This window comes from Ambystoma mexicanum, chromosome 11, assembly GCF_040938575.1.
Source record: "Ambystoma mexicanum isolate Mex_15411 chromosome 11, UKY_AmexF1_1, whole genome shotgun sequence".
Classification (NCBI taxonomy): Eukaryota; Metazoa; Chordata; class Amphibia; order Caudata; family Ambystomatidae; genus Ambystoma; species Ambystoma mexicanum.
Window position 1 is genome coordinate 888,328,922 of NC_090934.1, and position 23,634 is coordinate 888,352,555.

The 23,634-nt window shown below is 43.5% G+C and overlaps 1 protein-coding gene across 1 annotated transcript in view; it reads right to left on the reverse strand.

The window, feature by feature from the left end:
* The window catches only part of LOC138505058 (mucin-2-like), an 894,965-nt gene that overhangs the window by 764,086 nt on the left and 107,245 nt on the right, over positions 1–23,634 (reverse strand). Inside the window, exons 7-8 of the mRNA XM_069625383.1 lie at positions 21,657–21,774; positions 19,968–20,106 (exon numbers count right to left, since the gene is read on the reverse strand). Of these exons, the coding sequence (XP_069481484.1) occupies positions 19,968–20,106; positions 21,657–21,774 (257 nt within the window). The remainder of the gene's footprint in view (positions 1–19,967; positions 20,107–21,656; positions 21,775–23,634) is intronic.

Genomic DNA, 23,634 nt, shown 5'->3' on the forward strand with positions numbered 1-23,634 from the left:
TCCTGGCCACACAGACCTCTGTACGAGTGTAAGGGAAACAACACTTGATCCACGCAACGCACATCAAGAAGATGCCTTTTCCTCTGCCCCACGACAAAGGGGAAGAGAAGGAAATTGCTCACTTTGATGCTCACCACAAGCATGTTTTGTCTACGGAAATCCTTCCTGAGCATGGGGGGCCTGGGGAGACTGCTGTTTTGCCTCCAAGTTCTTCTTCGGATCTTTCTGCACCATTGAGCAATCTTGCTTCTGCATCATCAATTCCTTCAGGAAGCGACAACACTCTGTTCGCAAATCACACCGTACCTGGAGTCTTGAGGTACGATCTGCATCCGAGACACCGGACATACAGCATAGCATCGGCTGTGCCCACAAGGAATCATCATTGAGCAAGTCCCTTGTCACTCTTTCGCTGAAAAATAGACAAGAGGCAGAGACCGGCAAAGTTACCTTCAAGCACGATAGGCCACATGGTCAGGAGCCACCAACGGATGAACTAAAAGAGCCTAACTGAGAGGCTTCTAAATGGACTCTGAGAAACAATGTCCCTTCCTAAATCCACTAGTGAGGAACAATTGTTTTTTAATCACAGTACTGGTTTGTTTAATAATTATATTTACGTTTGGGTTCTGGTACATGGAAAGAGTACATCTGCTTGAGACTTTGTTTCCTACTGAAATAATCTCCACTATGTCTCCCCCTTTCGTGCATCTGCACACTCTTCCTCCTCAAGACTCCTAACATAGACAGGGTTATCATAATAACACTCTCCTAATGATCATGAATCCGACCCATGCGATTCTAAACAGAACGAATTGCTCGGTGTGTTCACATTGGCCACAACATGGGGAAAAGAGACTGGGCTGGTATATTCATCCTCTTCCTCTAACTACTGCATGCTATGCCTCACTCAGGGCATTATTCTTTTGTCGTTGGAATGATAGTATTTCTGGGAACATCAATGGGACTAATCTGAATGAATTCGAAAAAAGCGTGTCTTAACACCTCTGGGATGTTCTCTCTTTGCAAATAGAAGCAAACTCAATGTTGCTTCTATTAGGCCTTCTGATAGACTATATTGACCTTTTCTGTCATTGATTTCCTTGGTGTCCGGTCAAATGTTATAATCAAATGGATCGAATGACCTTTTGATCTACAGTAAAAGGACCGAAAAAAAGGATCACATTTTTATTTTATTTATTTATATATTTTTTTAGTTTGGCATGTATAAAAACACTTTTTTACAAAAGGAAAACGGGGGGCTGGTGGGGCAACCCCCCCATTAAAAAAACAAAAATTCGATCCTTTTTTTCAGTCCTTTTACTGTCAAAAAAAAGGCATTTGAGATTTTTGTTTTCAAACATTTGACCTTTAACCGATTTCCTTCAAGATGGCTGCCTTAGGCAACTGGGATGCCATGCCTCCTACCTGTACTATTAATCATAGCCCCAACTCTGTTTATTTCTGTATACAAAGGGAAGGTTCTCAGCCAATGGGTACATTGGAGGGTTGTACTAACTTTGCAAATCTAACCAGTCAGGACAGACATTTGTATGTAGGAGACCCCATTTACTTTGTTTGTGGCAATGAAGCATATCCTTGGTTACCCAGAGATTGGCAGGGTACTTGTTATTTGGGTATCTTGTTACCAGGGTATATGTGGCTACCACTACTGAAGTTTCTAGAGCTCATTCAAGGTGGGATGAGAATGGTGACACTCCTTCACATGTCATGGGTGATGTAGCAAAATCCTTTGTGCCATTTTGGGGACAGATAATGAATTCAGAGGATATTAGAAGACTAGCAAGGGTACTGGAAAAAAACATCAATAGGACCATTGATATTCTGTACAACATGATGCTGGAGCAAAAGGCAATTAGACTAGTGGCCCTCCAAAATAGGATGGTGTTAGACGTCATCCTAGCTGAGCGTGGTGGGGTGTGTAAATTGGTGGGATCCGCGTGCTGTGTTTTTGCACCTGACTCCTCCCCTACCATATTCAAGGCAATACAAAATCTGCATACCTTGAGTACTGAAGTACATGTCCCCGACCAGTGTCAATTTTGTTGCAATAATCCAGATGAGCCATCGCCAGAACTCTAGTTAACTCCACATGATTTCCCTTTTGAAGGGGTGTATAATTTTATGGCAAATTAAAAATATGTAAATGTGGGTTCTCTTTCCTATATTGATAGATGTCATCTAGGCAATCATTGGTCTTCTTAGTCCTGGCAGTGTTTTCCATTCAGTAGTTCATTCATCTGTCACCAGTGTGTATAAGAAGGAAAAGTGGTGGAGCTCGATAATCTGTGCTAGAGATCAGATATATAAAGAGAGTGAGAGTGTCAGGATGTCTAGAGGTAGGGTTTCCCCCTGCCGAGACTCAGTTATTCATAACAAAGGAGGTTGTTTCTCCTACAAGAGATATGTTTTAGGTTGTGAAAATATGTTGTTGGAGCTGTATTTGACTTTTCTGTGTGTGTGAATTGAGATGTGGATCATTTTGATTTGATAACTCTTCCATTCAGGAAACTTGAAATGGCCCTTTCCAAGATGAAATGGAACAATCCCAAAATAGATCTAGTTTTCTCCAGAGAGGCGTTGTGGTACCTTTTTAAACATTCTTAACTTTCTAATCATCAGATACAGTTTCGGGTTCTCTGAAAAGGGGTTTATTAAGAGCAATATTACCTGAAGAATATCAGGACAGGTGCCAAAGATTACATGGGACATGGAGCAGTAGCGACTGTTGGTATCATTTTTATTTAAAAGTTAATAGTTGTTTAGTATTGGTTCAGAAGAGAAGTTGGTAAAGTCCCTTCAGTGACATCCCAAGGGCTGTTATCTATAGACTTCTTTTCTGCCCTGCTGATCAAGGAAATTACAGTGGGCCTGATTTCTACACAGGAGGTACCTGGTCTTCTAAGGAGTCATGCGTGAGTACCACGTTGAGCTCGGATGCATGTGTACCCCTCCTGAGTAGTAGAAACACTAGTCCAGTCAATACATGAAATATGAGAGAGCAAGTCTTGATCTGGTTGTTATTTTGTCCACTTTCCCTTTCCCCTCAGAGCACCCTCCCCTGAGGTGTCTTATGTGTAATTGAAAAGCACTTTCCTGCATGGTTTATGCTGAAGCTAGCTGCAGAGTCAGGCAGCACTTAGGAAAGAGTGCAGGGAGTAGCTTAGGGCTATAACCTCTACTTGAGTGGTAGTGCAGCAACATCTCAGCTCAGCCGATGCAAGCAGTACCAAGAGTGCATTGAAAAGTGCAGAGGTGCAGTGGCCAGCATTCTCAGGTGACATGGGCAACAAGCTAGAGACTTGATAACTACAATGGGCAATTTAAGTTTCTAATACAGAAGTAGTCCACAACTCTAAAATCTAGGGAGGAGCAATACTCCATGAAAATAGTTCTTCAAAGGAGGCATTGTTTAGAAGAGAAGTTAGTGTAGCAGTAAGTGACAGTTTCAAAACTAGGAATAAAAAAGAAAAGAAACAAAAAGAGAGTTTGAAAGATGGGTGGGAGAAGCCGTTTCCTGTGGAATGGTAGATATAAGCTATAAACTAAGCTCAAATAACTATCCTTTCAGCACTCAGACCAGGCTACCAGCTTTCCAGTGTTTCGTAGAAGCAGTGACCAAGGGTGAGCAAGTCTGGTTGGCTATTATATTGTCCACTTTCCCTTTCCCCTCCACCCTCCCATGGTGTCTTATGTTTAAATGAAGCTGAGGCAGTAGCAGGTGTGATGCCTGGGAGGGTATTTGGGAATAACTTCTGTAGAACAAGTATAACTGAAACCTCACAACGTGGAGGCCAAAAGGGTTGAGGGAAAATTCTGAACAATCCCCGGTCCAACAGTGTTGAAAGAGGCCAACCCCAACCCGCAAGAGTGTGACACCCCCAACCCCTGCCCAGATGAATCAAGGCACCATGGGCTGTTGTTGACCAAACAAGCCAATAAAGCCAGAAAACACCAAGATGAAGCTAAGGAAGTGTGAGACAATGTAAATCCCAGAGGACGTGAGTGATTATCACTAAGAAAGGATGGCAGTCATAATGAGACAAAGGGAAATCTCAACTCCTAATGTTCCCTAACCATAGTCCTGTTTAATGTGATCAAAATAAACCCGTAGTCAACCTTTACCTGGACTTAAGTCTTTTGATGACACCAACAATTTCTATGAACAGTTCCTATGATCAGGATTCCTTGGGCTAAAAACTGTAGAAACAGGACTAATTTGGGTAAATACTCCATGAATCGTTGCGATAGCTCAAGGATGGTAATATCACTGTAACAATAATGGAGCTATTTGAGTAGGTAGTGCAGCAAGTGACAATATGATATGATATGATATGATATGGTATTTGTAACGCGCCTATACACAAGTGTTTCAAGGCGCGACGAGGCAGGGAGGGAGGGAAACAAGGGGAAGAACAGACAAACGATCCTACTAGGCCAGGTGTCATTCAGATCGCGCAAGTGCAGAGGTAAGGGGAAAAGGAGAAAGTGCAGGGGGAGGAGGTGGGGGGGAAGTGCAGTACAAGGTAAGTAGCGTAATAAAATAATAAATAAAAAGGGCCAGCTGGTGGCAAGTGCAAGGTAAGTGCAGAGCAAGTGCTGAGAAGTGCTGGGAAGGGGGGCTGTAGGGATACAGTGACAGTCCCACAGTGCAGGGGGAGCCAGGGAGGCAGTGCAAGTGGAGAGTGGCTGGGCCCTGGACCGAGGTCGCTGAGAGTGGCCCAGATGCAGGTTTAGTGCAGAACTCAGTGGGGAGTAAGCAGGTTTAGCAGGGGAGAGGGAGAGAGAAGGCAGAAGCGAAGAGGAAGGTTTTGAGGTACTTCCGGAACCGGAGATGGTTCTCCTCAAGTTTCAGGGAGGCAGGAAGGCTGTTCCAGAGGGAGGCCCCTGCTGCGGAGAGAGATCTACCCCCAGCTCGTTGCTTCGAGAAGCGGCTGACCATGAGGGAGTTGGAGACGGATGAGCGAAGGGCTCGTGAAGGAAGATATTTAGGAAGAGAGAGTTGAAGGTATTTAGGCCCCAGGCCCCAGAAGGCCTTGTGGACAATGCAGAGGGTTTTGAACTTAATCCTCGCAGCCACTATCAATTGTAGAACAATGCGTCTTTGGGTATTTCTTAACAAAACATACCCAAAATGTGGGCTAGCACAATGCCTGCTCCTCTCTTATTTTCCCTGCTCTTCTGAATTATTTTATATCCTTGGGGGAACAGATTGCCAATAAGGGTTCTGCAGTTGTCACTTGACCCAAGTCTCTGTTTAGCACATTTTGTAACATTTATTTCCATGGACCTGTTCTTGTGTGTCCAACAAGTGTTTGTAGGCCCATTTTTATGTCAAGGCTTTGGCAACTGACCCAGAATTTAAAAAAAGATGCATATCAAATCCTGGTGCCTGAGGAGTTGGTTTTTATGTGGAATGCAGGAAGGTAAAGGAATGCATGTGTTTTAAATTAAGTGTGTCTTCTAGTGCAAGGGTACTTTGATTGAGGCCCTACTTGGGTGAAATGTGCAGTGGTTGTTGACATGGAGGAATCCTGGGCACATATTCAGAGACTTCTGGGTTGATAAGATATGGTGATCAGTTGGCAGCCCTGGAAGTAGGCAGCGGCGGCAGCCTCAAGCTGCAAGATACCATTGAGATTCTGATTCTGGGATCAATTCTTTGGATCATTTAAGTTTCCCAAAGATCTCCTGGAATATATAGAGATGTTTGTTGATTGCCTAAATTATAAGTGTACCACTGGACTAAAAACGGATTGTGTGTTTTTACTGAAATTTGGATCTGCCTGTTGCATGTAATGTTGGTACTCGGGGGATCTACAGACTCTATCAGATGGTGTGGTCCCTGAGAAATGGTTCTTGTCAATCTTCAGAGACAGAGTAACAAACAAAAACCAAAGCTATTGGTGCTATCATTGTATGTTTTTCGTCTGTAACCTTGTTCTAAAAGGAGGTCTGACTAGAACTGTTTCATTTGTTACATTTGAACTTGTACTCCAGGAGCCCAGACACTTTTCTATCATAACATTTCCATTTATTTGTAATGTCGCTGACATTGTTAGACTCTTTCCTCAGTCACTTCCAATGCTTACACAAGGTGTATTGCAATCCTCTCAAATCATTGGAAGATAAACTTGACTAGTGCAATCGCTGCAGCTCTGTCTTAACATTGGGAGAGTCTGGGCTTTTCCTTAAGGAGAGTCTATTGAAATCTGCATTCCATTGGTCTCTTTCTTTCCTGATCAATCACATGATATTGCTTATGTTATTTGTGTAATTGCTTTAGACACAAATTCCGAAATAAGCTTTATAAGGTACTTTCCTTTGTAGCTCATAATAAGGGACTTCATTGCGATAGTTGATTATTAATGTGCAATGCGTTTTCTGCTTCCATTCCTTTATCAAGCTGCTTCTATCATGTGGTTGAGACTGCAAAGAAGCTGCTAGGGCACCAGAGGTGTCACATCTTACTGACATTGCAGGGTGGGGGTTTAGGAAGGTGATTACAGAACGTTGCATGCACGAGCGTGTTTTAAAATTACATTCTTTTCATCTTTCGGGCAGAAACCTTGCAGGAGGATTTGAGTCATGTGATGGAAAGAGCACAGACATCTGTATCGATGGTGGGCTTGCAGGTCTATTCTGCCTGAACTGGAGAGTGGAGGGAGGAATCCGCTTAAGGACTGGACAATGCAATCAATTCCTTGACGGTTTCTTATTAGTTTTGTTTTGGTCACAAGGCTATAACATGGGCCTGGAAGTCTGGTGGGTGGGGTAGGTTGTTGCGTAATTGTTCTGTTAGAGGGAACATGTCTGTACACTTGTCTTGCCAGACAAGAAAGCTGACTCTATCTTTGCTTATAAACGAAACTGATGGCATGAGATTAGCTTCTCTGACAGTTTGGTGCCAACATTCAAACTCGTGACGCTCTGAGGGAGCATCGCTGACTTGGTGACCACTTTAGCCGGAACCCCCCTGGGTTTCAGGGGACTGAGAGCTAAGGAGTCCTATTAAAAAAACATCACTGCGTTTGTAATTACGGGGCAGACTGTAATTTGAGATTTTTTTTTCAAAGCTGCACAGAGAACCAATTTTCTAAATGTAATGGGACCAGACGAAGACAGCGGTGTCAGGCATAAAAATGTCAAATAAGAATTGGAATATATAAACCAGTATGATCAGTACCGGTCCATTTAAGGGGGCCTGCATGGTTATTGGTCGGATAAACGCCCCCAGTTTCAATGGTATATTAAGAAAAACAGGATTTCATTAGATTTGATGAGATGAATGAGTGTGTGTATTTTTTCTCCTCTTCAGGCCCACTGATCACAGCTTTCGCGTTTTCCTTCAGAGACGTTGAAACGTGGATTTTTCGTTATGTAGCAGTGTGTGATTATGTCTGTGAAATGATAGGCTGTGACATAATTAATGACAGGTTAAATGTAACAAACGGTGAGTACAGAACCATCCAGAGTGGTTTTGATACCCCAAAGGGGTTTGCCAGTACACTAGAAACACGCAGAATGTGATAGCAGAACTGGCAAATATGTACATACATGCCTGATTAAACATGGACAAATCAGAGAAACCGTTCCCGCTAATAGGCACGGTACACACAGAGAAGTTAGCCAATCTGAAGCACCCATTAGAATGTAAAAAGGGAACATTTTGTCGAAAGCAATGGTGGAAATATTTCGATTGGTATGAGGAGGCATCAGAGGTAGAAGTGTAGATGGGGGGGGGGCCTTCGGAGCTGTGCATACCTTCACTGGCTATGGAAGCCATTTTTTGAAGATCAGTAAGTGCCGCCGCACCTCATCTATATGTTCTGTTTTTGTTAATGCTGAGTTTATTAATGTTGTAGATAGTCTTAGTGCATCCACCTCACTGATAATGCTGAGGCCAGCTTCCCCATTTAAAGGAATGGTTCGGTCAAAAAATGTTATTGTCCCTACGGGTCGGCCATGTGTTTTTAAGCCTAAGTCGCTCGATTTTAGAAATATTTCCTATGGACCTTACTTTAGTTTTCGTCCATTAAACGCACGCGAAAACAGGCATCAGGGCGCTGCCATTTTGTGATAATCCTATCATTTGCCCCATCGCCCTGGCTGACCTGCTTTTGCGGCACTAAATCATATCCCCCGCCCCTGAGCCTGTCATCAGCAGACGCGTACCGCCCATTTCACAACGCCAAAGCACCTGTCGTGTCAACTTTGCTGCGCTTCAGCTAATGACGTGTCGCCATGGAAATGGCAGGATGCCTCTTTCCTCAATAAGTATAAACAGACGGTTTCACAACACACAGCAGCAGATTTTCGATTCCATTCCCCTCTCTGTGTTACTTTGAGTATTCTGTGACTCGTTTCTGTGCTCTGGTCAGCTACCTTCGTTGCAAGGTAGCCCGTGTGAACAGATACCAGTACCACCGCTATAAATTATTTTAGTTTGTTTAGCACACAATGGCTACAATAATGCCCTACATGTACGAGCCCGAATATACCGAGGAGGAACTACTGGAAAGGGAAACACGTGAAAACGATGGGTCTTCGGACAGCAGTTGGGAGGACGATTCAACAGCTGAAGATCCTGGACCTAGTCGCATGGACAGTGTTTCCACCTGGTGCACATGCAATCGGTGTGAGCTAATGCCAACCGAGGACAAGAACTGCTGCTGCTGTGAAAACTCGGGATGCGTGGCCTACATTTCAGAAGGCGAGCCACGACTTCAATGCATCACCGAGCTGCCAGACTTGAGAGCATTCTGCCTCACACGGTCCGTGTTGAGGATAATGATGGTGCTTATGCACGAACTTCGCGCAACTGTTCGTCCTCGTAATCTGAGTAACGAGTAAGTATACTCTGCTTGTCATGCCACTCCTATTTCATGGTCTTCTACTATATCCAAAATTACATATACATATCATTGTAACGCATGAAAGTCGATCAATAGTGTGCAGTGTCTAGATAGCATTTGTCCGGGCAGAATGCCATTAGTTACAAGAATTGTCATTGACAACAAACGTTTAAAACTTATCTTGGTCATTTAAAAACAGTTTGTTTCATTCCTTTTCACAGGTGGTACAGGGTGGTGGCCTATCGTTCCTTTACATGGTGGCTTCACGGGAGGCTTAGACACCGCGTTCGAAGAGTAATACCTGCCTGTGCTGTTTGTGCTATAAGAGAAACTTTCCCAAGTGACAGCGGTCAGTACTGGGGATTTTCTCTCGCTGTGCTGCTACCTGACCTGTACAATGTGTAAAGTCTTGTATTTTTGTGTCATCAAAATAAGATACAAAATAAAACACCACATATATTTTAACAACGGTTGTTTCGATTTTTTAAATGAATCAAGTATGTCTCCATTCAAGGATGGACGTCAGACATCTGTGCTCTGAATGGGTGAAGGTCAGGTCGCTGGGAAGCAGGGTGGTCACTATCTAAGCTAACATAATATATTTTCAATAATGCATGCACTAAATAACACTTGTTCAAAGTCTTTCAGTCCGTTATGTCTCTGTAAAAGTCACACATATATCAATACTATCAATTAACATTGGATTATACAGGCCTTAGGTTAAGGGTCTTGACCACTATAATACACTGTTTGAAGTGTGGGTCTGTGCTCACAAGAATCTCCGGTATGTGGCATTTGTTATTGATAGGCAACGATATACTGCAGTAGGGGTCTAATGTTAGTTGGGGATTTGCTAGGTGGGCATCATGGCGTGGTCAGTGGTCTGGCACATGGAGAGAATACCTTGCAGGGACACAGGGTCAGAATGGCAGTAAGTTTCCACTGGCGAGGGTGTGTGGGCAAGGGCACGTTTGTGGAGATGAACGAGCTATGTGCTTAGTTCAGGCTGGTTCACATGCAGGACAGTGATCTCAGAGGAAGAGTGATGCGTTACATTTATTAGCTGTTGCAAATACCTCTGGAGTTTTCCAGTCAGAGTGGGAACGAGGGTGGGGGACATGTGCTCTGCGCAGTGAGGCCTGGTCACCAAGATGGAGTTGAAAGGGGGTACAAAAATGGATGAACCGTGTCCTGCTCAGTGGTCCCATCTACGCGAATGTCAACCAAAGTTAACATCACATAAGGGCAAGGGGCGAACCCACTACTGGAGGCACTTGGTCCGAGTTTCTACTGAGAAGTAAAGGATGAGAGGGGCTTGATGGCCCCTCGCTCCCACACACTTGCCTGCACGCCCACCGGCCCATCCATCCCACCCCCCTCTATCAAAGTCGGTTCGCACCCGGGGATGAGTGCTGGCATGGGGGGCTGTCACGGGCGCAAACGGCCAAGGTGTCAGACAGCTTGTACACTTCAAAAGGTATCCCACGCCCAGGGGCCATCGCTCACATTGCCTCCTCAGACCCCGTGTCTCCAGGCAGGCCTCCCCTGAGGCAGGCCCCCCCCCTGCAATCCACATAAGTATGTCTCCATTCAGTAGTCTTTCTGTGCCTTATCTGCACGCCCCAGGCCCATCCATCCCACCCCCCTCTATCAAAGGCGGTTCGCACCCGGGGATGAGCGCTGGCATGGGGGGCTGTCACGGGCGCAAACGGCCAAGGTGCCAAACAGCATGTACACTTCAAAAGGTATCCCACGCCCAGGGGCCATCGCTCACATGGCCTCCTCAGACCCCGTGTCTCCAGGTAGGCCTCCCCTGAGGTAGGCCGCCCCCCTGCAAACCACATAATACCACGACATACACACGTCATTCATTCACAAACACACCCCTGTTTCTAATACTTTATAAACCACTTGATATGTCTCATGAGAACATCTTTGTGCTTTGCAAGTCAACTCCTGAACCTTCTACCTGAGAAGCACTGAGATCTCTGCTAATCTGCTCGTCGTCAAGCTATCTGTGACCGCTTCGAGCAAACTCGTCAGTGTGCTACCTGTGGCCATCTACCTGTTCTCCTGCAACATACTGCTCGGCCTGCTGAATCCAACTGTTTGTTGGTCAAGGTAAGGCCATGTATCCTAGTCATATTTCGGTCATTTTTAAATTTCTATCTATTTGCGATTACAGTACCCAATAGTACTATGGTCATTGGTCTCATTGCTATTGACTTGAGTTTTAATTGTTATGTTATCAATAGATCTATTTATTTTCATGTGTCAATTGTCATCGAATTGCATCCTTCGGGGGTCCAGTCTATAATGTAAGCATGTTTCCTTCTCGTGCAAGACAGAACATCCAAGGGACGAGTCACATGTTCAGAGTTTAGTCACATCATTAAAAAAAATTCTGTAACTTATGCAAATACTAAGCCGCACATGATGAACTGGTATAGTTCTGGCGACCAAAACAAACCTTGCATTGAACATGGTATGGTTCATTCCTTTTTTATGACATTTTTATTCATCAAGGTTTTATAATAATCATGATATTTACTTTTCAGAATTTTCAACAATGCCTGCCTGTTCGATTAGCGGTTGCCCTTCGAAGACCCATGCTAAATCTGAAGGCACTACACTGCATGTATTCCCTAAAACTGTTGATCGAATAAGAGAATGGGTCAGACATTGCGGATATCCACCGGAAGAGCTTGAAAGTAGAGTCCAGCAAGTCTTTGAGGACACGAAAATTGCTCGCAAACGCTATTCCAACTCTATTCGTCCACATTCCGCCACTGGTGAGTCAAGTGTCTGGATTTAGCTTTAGGCCTTGCGGTAGTGTGTAGGTAGCCAAATGGATTAATTGATGTTTTAGGTGTTGTGTCCCTTGTAATACTGTAGATATTGATATGAGAGTATAGCTTGTTGAATAATGACATTTATCAATAAATTATTTTTCGATTTTATAACCCCCAAAGGAAATCTATTTATGGGCACAGGGAACTGTGCTATTTTGCGCATTTTCAATAGCATTATTCTCAAGTATTCTGTCGGTTTACATGGCAATTTTTTTATATTTGCATTTCATTATCAAACAATAATTTACCTTTACAACTGCTTGACTATCCACCGAATCTGAAGCAAGAACATTGTACATCCGTGACGTGCCCGCAGTTATCAACTACTTCTAGCGCGTATCAGGTAATCAAGTAATAGTTTTTATGTATCGTGTGATTATTTTACCAATTGTTTGGTTAGTGCTTTCTAATTGATATACACCTTAGTTGTCGTCCCCTGGTGTTTGTTTTCAGTTATAATTAGTGTTATCCATACTAATGCAAGTACTGTCTTTCAGGGAGATGCTGAAGCATCCACCACATTGACAACATCCCTAGATGTTCTTCAGCAGCACGAGGTATGGATACTGACAGCTCCATCGACCGTGATCATCAGGACTGGAACACTTGTCGTTTGATTGTTCTACACCATGTTTCATTCATGGTTAGCCATTGATATGTACCTGTGCGGTCGACTCCAAGTGTATGTTGTGTTTTCAATATTGTAATCCTTACTAATGCAAATACTATGTTTCAGGCAGTTGAAGCGTCAACCCACGCACTTGATGCAGAGCCTGACATTCAAGTAATTCCAGGGGAAGTGGAAGCAGGACCATGCGGATACAAATCGGCGCAACAGCTTTCGGAAGTGCGCACCACATTTACAACATCCATAGATATTCTTCAGCAGCACGAGGTATGGATACTGACAGCTCCATCGAGCGTGATCATATAACGTGATTCCATTTGCTATACTTTCTTCCCCATTAACAAAAGTACTGTGTTTCAGGGAGACGATGGAGCTTCCACTACAATCACAAGATCCCGTTTAGATGATGCAGATGTAAAGAAATCGGAGAAATAAGTCTATTAATTCTGATCATATTGAAATATTCCTTGATTCTTTTAGACAATGCATCAGTTGTGGTTATCTCTTTATATGTACCTGTGCCGTCGACCCCAAGTGTGTGTTATGTTTACAATATTGAAAACCATACTAACGCAAGTACTGTGTTTCAGGGAGTTGCTGATGCCTCCTCTCCAATACAATCATTCATGGCAGTCCATGCAGAGCCAGAGGTATGGATACTGACAGTTCCATGGAACTAGGCCATCAGAGCTCGAATACTTGTCGTTTGATTGTTCTACACAATGTTTAATTCGTGTTGAGCTATTGAGATGTACCTGTGTGTTCGTCCTCACGTGTGTTTTATGTTATCAATATTGTGATACATAGTAATGAAAGTACTATGTTTCAGGGAGTCGATGGAGCCTCATTCCGTGCTGTCTATGCAGATACAGAAAATATAGTCGTTGCAGCGCAAGAGGAAGGGAAGAGATGCGGAAATGAATCAGAGCTACAGCGTGCAGATGTTGAAGGTCGAGTCAAGAAAGTTGCAAAGAAAAGAAACAAAAATAAGGTTAGTTACAAACAGTTCATAACTTTAGAATTTCTTTGTGCTGGGGGCTATTTTATGTTTTTTCCAGTCAATTGTACTATACTTTATCTTGTGTTTAAACTGAGCATCCCTTTTCCAATCTGTCCTGTAGTTACCTGTGGGTCTACGAACTATACATACACAGACAGTGAAGCGAATGAGAGATGTTGCTTGCCAGACCATTTACACTATGGAGGAACTATTAATTCAGACGCCACGCGTGTTGAGACTAGAGATGCTCAAATCCAATGGCCAGAACATGAAAGGAATGTGTCCGGAGAATCCAGTAAAGTTGTAATGGACCATTGCTACAGTGCGACTGCACCACCACAAGGAGATGATACTGAATGTATTGAGGATAGCTCGAAAGTAGTCGCAGATCAATTCACACAATCTACACCCGCCAAAAAATTGCCACCAAAAAAGCTGTCGACAATGTTGTGTTCTCCCATCAATGTTGAAGTAACAGAATGAACCAGCAGCAGCATTCACCGACGCATCAGAACCTGATATCGGCGATATTTCTTTCAGTTGTGGTGAAATGTCCTCAACGATGCAGTCCGAAACAAGTGTGACACCGGATGACAGTCCAATGAAAGAGGCCAAATACATAGTACTCGATAGTTGTTTGATGGATATTATAAGTATGCTGAAATGTGGGCATTCCGTCAGAGGGAAAGTATGTCGGAGGCCATTGATTCATGTGACTCGTCAAAAACAAGGCAGTAATGTCAAAATACATGCCGCCTGTAGATTAAATCATGCGTTCTCATGTTCTGCACAACCGATGCTCGGGAAGCTGCCAGCAGGCAATCTACTGTGTGCAGCTGCATCACTTTTTAGTGGGTCCAGTTTTAGAAAGCTAGAGTCTTTCTTACAGTTTGTGGGACTTCATTTCATTTCTAAAACGCAGTACTACAAATACCAACATGATTATCTGTTTCCGGCCATTAGTGATGCTTGGAAAATTGAACAATTGTCTCTAGCAAGTACATTCAAAGGGAAACGATTCAGGCTAGCCGGCGATGGACAGTGCGACAGCCCTGGATTTTCTGTCAAGTACTGCACCTACCACTTTCAGGACATGGATAGTAAGAAAATTGTGAGTTTGGTGGTCGTGCAGGTAACACAATGTACATCCTCAGTGGCCATGGAGAAACTAGGATTTATAAAATCAGTGGAATATCTACAATCGAGGGGAATGCACATCGACCTTATAGCCATGGACAGACACGTTTCAATTGCCAAGACAATGAGAGAGCAGTTCCCACATATTAAAGATCAATTTGATGTATGGCATCTTGCTAAATCAATCAATAAGAAAATCTCAGCTGCAAGGAAAAAAAAGGTTTGGAAAGTGTTTCACAGTGGTCCCAGTCTATCAGCAACCATCTTTGGTGGAGCTCCAAAACTTGTGAAGGGTCAGTGGAAATACTACTTGAAAAATGGCGGTCACTGATGCACCACTGTACCAACGTTCACCGCTGGTCAGAAAACCTACATTTCCACCAATGTGAACATGGCCCTTTGACCCCAGAGGAGGCAAGGAAGAAGAAGTGGTTGATTCCATCTTCACCGACACACAAAGCCACTGAGAAGATTTTTTTTTCGATAAAACTCTATCAAGAGATTTGAGGGGACTGACAGAATTCTGTCACACAGGAGGTTTGGAGGTGTTCCACAATATGTGCCTAAAGTACAGGCCAAAGCACTTGCATTTCAGCATGCAGGGCATGAAACATAGGACTCTACTTGCGGTCTTGGCCCATAACGAGAATCTCTGCCGTGAACAATCTAGGACTACGGGTAATGTAAGGATGCCTCGCTACACTAAGGTGTTTTCTAAAAGAAGTAAGCAATGGGTCATCAAACCAGTCTATGAGGAAATGGAGTTCGACTTTGTAAAAAGCCTTATTGTTGCTGTACTCGAGAAGCACAGATATGGAATTTTGAATGTTTCTGTGCAGAGCACTGATGCATTGCCACCAAACATTGCCACTGTGCCATGTCCACCCAAAGCAGAGCTGGTTGTGAAGTACAAATCCCCGGTTTAAATAATTGTAATATGATTGTCTTTTTGTAAATAAATGTTATTGTACAGTGTACATACAAAGTATGCTAACCCTAACCCCTCCCTTCACCATCCTGGGTGGCGAACAACCTGGGTGTCATGTTTGACTTCTCTCTCTATTCACCTCATATCGCTGACCTTGTCAATATGTGTATGTATATATTTTTGTTGCTGTAACTAAGTTTCGCAAGGCTTGTGTATTGCAAATAATAAAACAAACAATAAATCTCACTTTCAACTCAACTCCTCGGGTACGTTATACTTTCCCTGACCTTCCCCCAAAAAGTCAATGTCTCCATAGTTATGGTTCTCTAGGGCTGCAAACAGTGGTCGAAGTGTACGAAAAGAAGAAGTGGAACTATGTTCCCTGCGGCCTGCCCCCACTCCCCACAAACCCCATCACCACACCCCTCCCACACACAATACAAACCCCCAAACACTTGCACCTGCTGTTTAAGGGAACATTCAGTGCAGAGCACTGAAAGTGCACGTATCAACTTCTTCCTATACTTTAATTTGAAAACAAAACCATTCCGGAACGGTTTCTTTTTAAAATAAAAGTATAGGATCTGTAAAACGTAATTTAAAAAAGTGGAGGAGCAGCGCTCCGGACCGCTCCCGCTCACTTCGACCACTGGCTGCAAAGTTCGCGGACAACGAGGACAAAATTGAGGACCTCAGAACGCGCCAAGCGAGCCGTTGCAGATGGGAGAGAAGCCAGTTCACATTTGCACATTGAGGGCTAGTACATAGATGGATTCGAAAATTCAAGTTCTCACAGATGGCTTTACTACGGGATATTGCAAAGTAAGAATGTATGCTTGTTTAGAGTGAAGGTCAGCGGCTTTGATTTTCAGCTGGCGGCCTGAAGAGGCCCACAACTCACACTGGCAGTATAAGGTTCTATTGTTTTTTGACCTTGAGAGACAGGGACCATGCCGAAAGGACTTCATTTGAAGGAGGGGTGCAATAACGTAAAAGACGATAAGGCAGAAAATTCTGAAACTAGACCGAGTTTCATGTTAGTTCAGTATACTAAAAATCGTTGTCAAGAGCACAGTGGGATTTACGGACTGCATTACGCAGAGACACAATGGAAATTGCTAATATAATGTAAGTAACTCTTTAGACGCTTTTATACCGGAATGAAGAATTAATGAATGGATGAATGAATGAATGAATGAATGAATGAATGAATGAATGAATGAATGAAGAGCAAGTAAAACGTTTGTGGGATCGTCTTTGTACCGGGCAGATGGGCATGCAGGTCCACATTCCACACGCATGTAGACAAACAGTTGTTTCTCGTTGTGTGTTAACCTCAATTTATTTTGTTAGTTTTCGCATTGATTTTAGAGCCGAACATACTCCATTGCACTATCCTTGAAAGCAAATAGTTTCAGATCGGCCGTAATAAATAAAATGAATAATATTAATAAAGATCGGCTGGCGAGACTAATTATAATTTTTATGTTTTCAAAACAGGTATATCCTACCCTACTGCTACTGCCACCAGTTTTTGACCCCGGCAGATGGTTTCTTCAACCGCCAGCTTCAGTTTATCGTAAACAACTGCACCACTTTGACGATCTTATGGGACAATCGCCAAGGGCCCATATGCCCTTACGCGGTACTAGCGGCTAGAAGCAACATATCAACCTTTACGCTGGCCTAGTGCCTAGTTGCTGGAACAGCCTTGCGGTTCACAATGCGACCAAAGTGCTTCTTTTAACGAAAACCAACACCCGGTGTACCATAAAGTAACTGCGCGTGACTCACGATAAAACGGAACATGATTTGCAGATAGAGAGAAAAGAAAAAAAATGACATTCCAATTTAATATGCCAATTGCTGAATAATCTATAAACATTTAATGTTAAATAAATGTACTTTACCAAATGTACCGTGTTGCTGTTTGATTTGAAAGTACAGTTTCATATTCCGAATTGTGGCGCGCTGTGTTGTGAGTTGATCTGTGTTGGTTTCCGGGTTGGTTCTGTGTGAAGTCGCGTAGAAGACGACTGGGCGCGTTTGCCTACGCAGCACAGTAACGTCACGGAGAGAGGCGGGGAATATGAATGTTTTGATAATGTCAGGCTCAGGGGCGGGGGATATGATTTAGTGCCGCAAAAGCAGGTAAGCCAGGGCGATGCGGCAAGTGATAGGATTATCACAAAATGGCAGTGCCCTGATGCCTGTTTTCACGTGCGTTTAATGGACGAAAACTCGGGTAAGGTCCATAGGAAATTTTTCTAAAATCGAGCGACTTAGGCTTAAAAACACATGGCCCACCCGTAGGGACAATAACATTTTTTGACCGAACCATTCCTTTTAGCTAGTTCCGAGCTGTGTCTCAGGTGATTTACTTTGTGAAGTAAGAGCAGTATTTCTAAGGTGAGGAACATTGCTATTTCATTGGTCTCCTCTGCCACTTCTTGGTCTTCTAGTACAATTCACTTCACAAATTAGAGGCACTACATTTTGAGAGAATCTGTGGGATTTATGGATGGGTTTTATAAAAATCTGCTTTCTTCACTGTCCCGATGCGTCCCGCTTCATTTTCAGGGACCTCTCGTCCTGCAGTGACGTGTAGATTTAGGAATATGGGAAGATGCGGGACCTGCTTAATGATATGATATGATAGGTTATTTATAATTGTTTAATACCCAAAGGTTTCTATGCGTGGACCCGGGTATCTGACCTGTGGTGCAGCAAGGCGAGCATGTTGCCCCTGAGCTATCCTCCAGAGACGACCTCCTGGTTTTTGTTTAATAGGCATATGATGGATGTTGGTGCTGACTCTGTTAGTGTTGGCCTTTTCTTCACAGGTAGTCACATTTCGTCCATTGCCTTCCCCCTTTACACTCCTAGCTCAGTGCTATGGAGGGCACCTTTGTATCTCCTCAGTGTTGATGGCTGTGGCAGGGAAGTGACTGTGAGAATGCCCTAGGTTTTCTATGGCCTGTGCACTCATTCCTGCACCTCTGCCAATTATACACAGTCAAGCTGTCTGCGCTCCTTCCCGGACTCTTGCTGGTCTTTCTCTTTGCAAGCTGCTGTCGACTGAGCGTCTTTTCTTTGCTTCTCTGCCTCAACACAGGCTTTAACCCCCTGCAAAATCCGACCGCTCAACTAACGCTCTACAGGTCCTGCTTTTGGAGTTCAACTTGACTTTTCTCCCTTTCTCTCTAAAACAATATCCTTTCTGGCCCAGCTTGAAATGTGCTCGTGTTTTAGGGAAGTTCTACATAATTCCCCCTGCTTTAGGGACCAGTGGCCTGACCCACACCACCACATCATCTCTCACCCTTCATTTTACAGATTCAAACTACTGGAGCTGTGGCAGTGTGCGCATGTGTTCATTCCGGTAGCAAACTGAGTGAAGAAGACAGGTTAGTGTCAGGTGGAATTCTCGGATGAATGCGGCTGCACACTGTTACTTGGAAGGTTTGGTTGGTTGTTGAGGTGGGCTATGTTTTAAGTAATTATCATGAAGGTTGGGAGTGTTCTGTCAGTTATAGGGTGATCATTTCTTAGCCATGACTCTCCCACAGCTAGAGAATATGCTAGTACGACCTTCCTCTTCCGAATGTGGAGCAGGTATTGATACTGCCTTTCCTATGTCCCAGGAGGATAGCTCAGCGCCAGCGTGCTCGACTTGGAAACAAGACGACACGAAGCAACACAGGTTCGATCCCTGGGTCCGCGCTTAGAAACCTATGGGTATTAAGCGCGTTATAAATAATCTATCATATATCATATGTAGTGTCCTGGTGACCTTAGGCTAGCTGGTAAAGTGTTGATAAGTTGATGGAGGATTAGAAAATCTTCTTGGGTGCCCCGCAGGAGCTCTGGTCCCATGCAACTCACACATCAGTTATTCTCCCCCAGTTCCAGTGCAATGTATTCTGTAATTTTGAGTTCAATTTAAGTACAATGTTCAGGCCTCTAGATTTTCAGCTAATGAGTTTAAGGTAAGACTGCTATCAAGAGAGGATATCCTCAGATAGAGCTGTGTGCTATACCATTATATTTATGATAAGAATACATTCTAACTAAGATCTTACACAAGAAAATGTACTTGCATTAATCTATGGTAAGTGTTGACATGTAAATGAACAGTCCAACATGTTATTACGCTATCATTGTCCCGGGAGGATAGCTCAGCAGCAATGTGTTCGTCTTGGAAGCAAGACGACACGAAGCAACACAGGTTCGGTCCCCGGCTCCGCGCTTAGAAGCCTCCGCAACTAAGACAACAATTACGCAACTAAAAGCAAAACAAAAAAAAAATTCCTGTAACAGTGCCTCGATACCCGTGGGCTGTGTGAGCCCTTTAAAAAGGCAAATAAATAATTGTACTTCTGGAACCCTACAAATTGACTCGCAGGGCTTGCAATCCAAAAAATTGTTATGAACCATCTGGTGTTGAATTTATATATGTTTTAATTAATAGCATATACTTAAATGAAAAAAAGAAAACATCAAACCAAAGTAAATGAATCAGAAAAGTGTCAATGTTGTGTTATACCTGAGATATGATGTAGGTACAGTTTCCATTGAAGTTGTACATAGTTTTGTCGTAGGTGGTAAAGTGTGAACCTCCTTCCACAGCACAGGTGGCAGGACATGGAATTTTCTTACAGCTCCACCGACCTCGAGCGCACGTACTGAGGGAAGATAGTAATGGAAGTGTTTAATTGCCGTATATGCTACAGCCTCGAAGGTTTATACAAACAGCATTGCTTCTCTTGTTCTAAATTCATGTTTGCGTGAGGCTAGGCTATGCTCCACAATGAGTCCATGAGTACATAGGTAAACACATCATTGCAAAACTGAGAATGCTTCAAAGTCCATGAGCAGTAGTAATTCATACCTCCATATTGTTCACTTGCCTTATTTGTGTATATTTTATTGTTCATTTATAACGCACTTAATACCAGCGAGTGGTTTCTAACCACGGGATCAGAACTTGAACCTGTGTTGCGCCGGGGTTGTATTGTTTCGAAGACAGATTGTATTGACATAAAATCCATGGGACAAGCCCCTAAATTGGTGAATTCATTATGTGAAGTGTCAGTGTGTAGATCATTTATGTGCAGTGGGTGCACTCAAATCAGCACGCATTTAGCAGCACTAGGCAGTGGATCCCATGGTACTATTTGTTTCTCAATCTGGGGATACATGCTCTTTCAGGGTACGCATAGTCACCCCAAGAGACTGGTGATTATCCACAACACTCTTGGAGGCACTGTACCCGGGACCCTAGCTGTTGAGTGTGGTTCCGTGAGGACCACCACAAACGTTGACTGTGGGGTGCTTCAGTGGCAAAACAGACCTTCGCAGTAGTAGTTTTGCTGGCTAACTACATGATGGGACCCCTGTGCCTGCCAGGAACCTCTGGCTTATGTCAGCCTACCCTGAGTAGGGAGTGCAGCAGGGTTGTGGGATTTCCACCATTCCTCTGCCAAAGCCCAACACTGGAGCACAAGACGACCAGTCGATATTTGGAGGCCTTCAAGTTAAGTGCATCTGTAGCGCACCATATTCCATACTTGGACACGCACGTGGAGAAGTGCTGTGGTCCACATCTGCATGGGGAATGGCTTCATGCAAAGGAGGGAATTATTGTATTTGAATGGACTGACACAAGGGCAGCAGGTCCCTTCTGTAACCCGAAAATGTGTTGGCGTTCCAAAAAGTGGTGCAATTTGGCCAAAGTGCCATTACTGTACCATTTTTTATGGTATGTCCATTTTTTAAATGAGGTTGCCGTTGTTCCCAAATCTTCCTTCATAGAAGTTTATAAATTACTTGATAGCTTATGTTTCTAAATTAATTTTCAGGACTGCAAAGAAATTTGCAAATGAATTTGCCTTGATGCGTGAAGTGACAAATACAGATACCTTCCAATCTCTCATCTTCTTCTGAAACCTAAGATGCTGATGTATAATGTTGGCTTCTCACGTTCTACAGCACACCTACTAGAGAATGGAATGGCTGAACACATTTAAGTGACACCTCTGTTCAGACTGTAAAGACTAATGTCCTGATTCACAATGCATTTTTCATGTTATTTTACCATTGAAACACGATTTTTGAACCAGGCCATAAATGTGTACATCTGACATGATTACTGGGAGGCTTCAACGATTAGGTCATGCAGACCACATTGGCTGAAAAAAAACAGAGGGCATATGATGCAAAAATAGGAAATTACCAGCTGCGACAAGGTGTGGTGATGGAGCTCCCTGGAGCGTAGGTGGTGCCACTGAAAGTGCAAAAACATTTTTCTGGGGGGATGCAGCCAGACGACTTGATATCATCAAGTACAGTTCCTAAAATAAAAAGGATCAGATCAGAGGAAATCAAATCCGGATGACAGTTCATCTCTATAAATACTGCTATCAATGACACATGGGCACACACACACACACGCGCACGCACACGCATGTCTTGTGCAAGGTCACAAGACACACCCCACTAAGCAGCTCTCTCCATCAAAAATCCCTCAGCCAGCAGAGGACAATCTGTAAATAACAACCGGGCACATATGATATGTTATATGATATATGACGTTGCATTTGTAAGGCGCCTGTACACAAGTGTTTCTAGGCACGACAAGACAAGGAGGGCGAAAGACAGGGAGGACAAAATAATGATCTTACTGGGCCTTGTATCATTCCGATTGCGCAAGTGCGGGCGATCTGTCCTGTTACTTCAAAGTAACAGACTGTGGAAAAGATGTCAGGACTGAATACTGCCGCCAAGCTCCCTCCACATGGTGCTATATCATGGGACTCGATTCCAGGCTCTCAACATTAATGAGCAGATAACAGCACTCCACTAATAATCTTGTGGTTCCTGCATATTTCTGTCTGTCTGTGCTTGCACCCATATCGAAACCCTATTACTATGTACCAACTGTTTTATTGATGGAAATAGCCTAAAATTCTATCCCTTGCTTGTCTATTGATTTTAATTTTTGGGGTGTTATGTGTACTCCATCTCCATCTTCTTTTGCCTCTTCTGTATAATGTAGGTATCCTTGGTGCTTTTAAGTGCCACACCTTCAAGGTTTTTGGCTTAAAAAACCCCAAATAAATACAGTGTAAATAATATTCTCAGTAGTGATGGTGAAAAGGCAATACGGAATTTGCATCAGTGCAAATATATCATTACAAAAGTTAAGCAATTTGTTCCTCCATTGGATTCCTTCCTCCCACTGAATTTTCATTGTCTTCAGAAATTCAGAACGCAGTATAATAAACAGGAGGAAACAGAATTTGTGTCAATTCATTATCGAACACCAGGACCCTCGCCACTTTCAAACAACCCACACTGGCATATTCTACTGCCCAATTGTCCATAGAGTAATGTTTGGAAAAAGTGTGTAAAGAAGCATACAAGGCAGCCTAGAAAATGTCAAGCAGTGGAACACAGCTCTTCAATGGATAGGTGGTCTCCTGACCACTGGTGCAATCAGCTTCAACCCGTTCTAGACATTTCTATTTTGATAGCTCATAGCAAAGTTTAATGCACATCACTCTCCATCATGAGATTGTCTGCTTAGAGAGGACCTTTCCTTTATGAAATGAAATTATATTTTATTTATATCACACTCGTAGACAAGTGTTTCAGAGCACGACCAGGCAAAAAGGGAGGGGAACAAGGGAGCGCAAAAAAGAAAACAATGATCTTTCTAGGCCCAGTGACATTTAAGAAAGCGCAAGTGCAAGGGAAAGGGAAAAGGGGGAAAGTGCATGGCAGGGAGAGTGGAAAGTGCAGAGCAGAAAACAGAAATAAATCAATAATAATTAAATAATAAATAAGGGCAATAAACCATGGTAGTGCAGCCAGCAAGTGGCAAGTGAAAAATTTGTCAGATATGGTATATATGATAACTGCAGAAGAAATATGGGGGGCGGACTGTATGGGTACAGATAGCGCAGAGGGTGGCCTGGAGGCAGCGCAGGAGGGTGGCAGGGTGAGCAGGTACCTGGGCCCGAATGACAGAAGGTGGCCAGGTGCACGATGACAAGAAGAAGAAACAGATCAACAGGGGAGAAGGGAGGCAGAGGCAGAGGCAAAGAGGAACGTCTTGAGATGCTTCTGGAACCGGAGATCGTTTTCCTCAAGTTTCAAGGTGGCCGGGAGGCTGTTCCAAAGGGAGACACCAGCTGAAGACAGAGATCAAC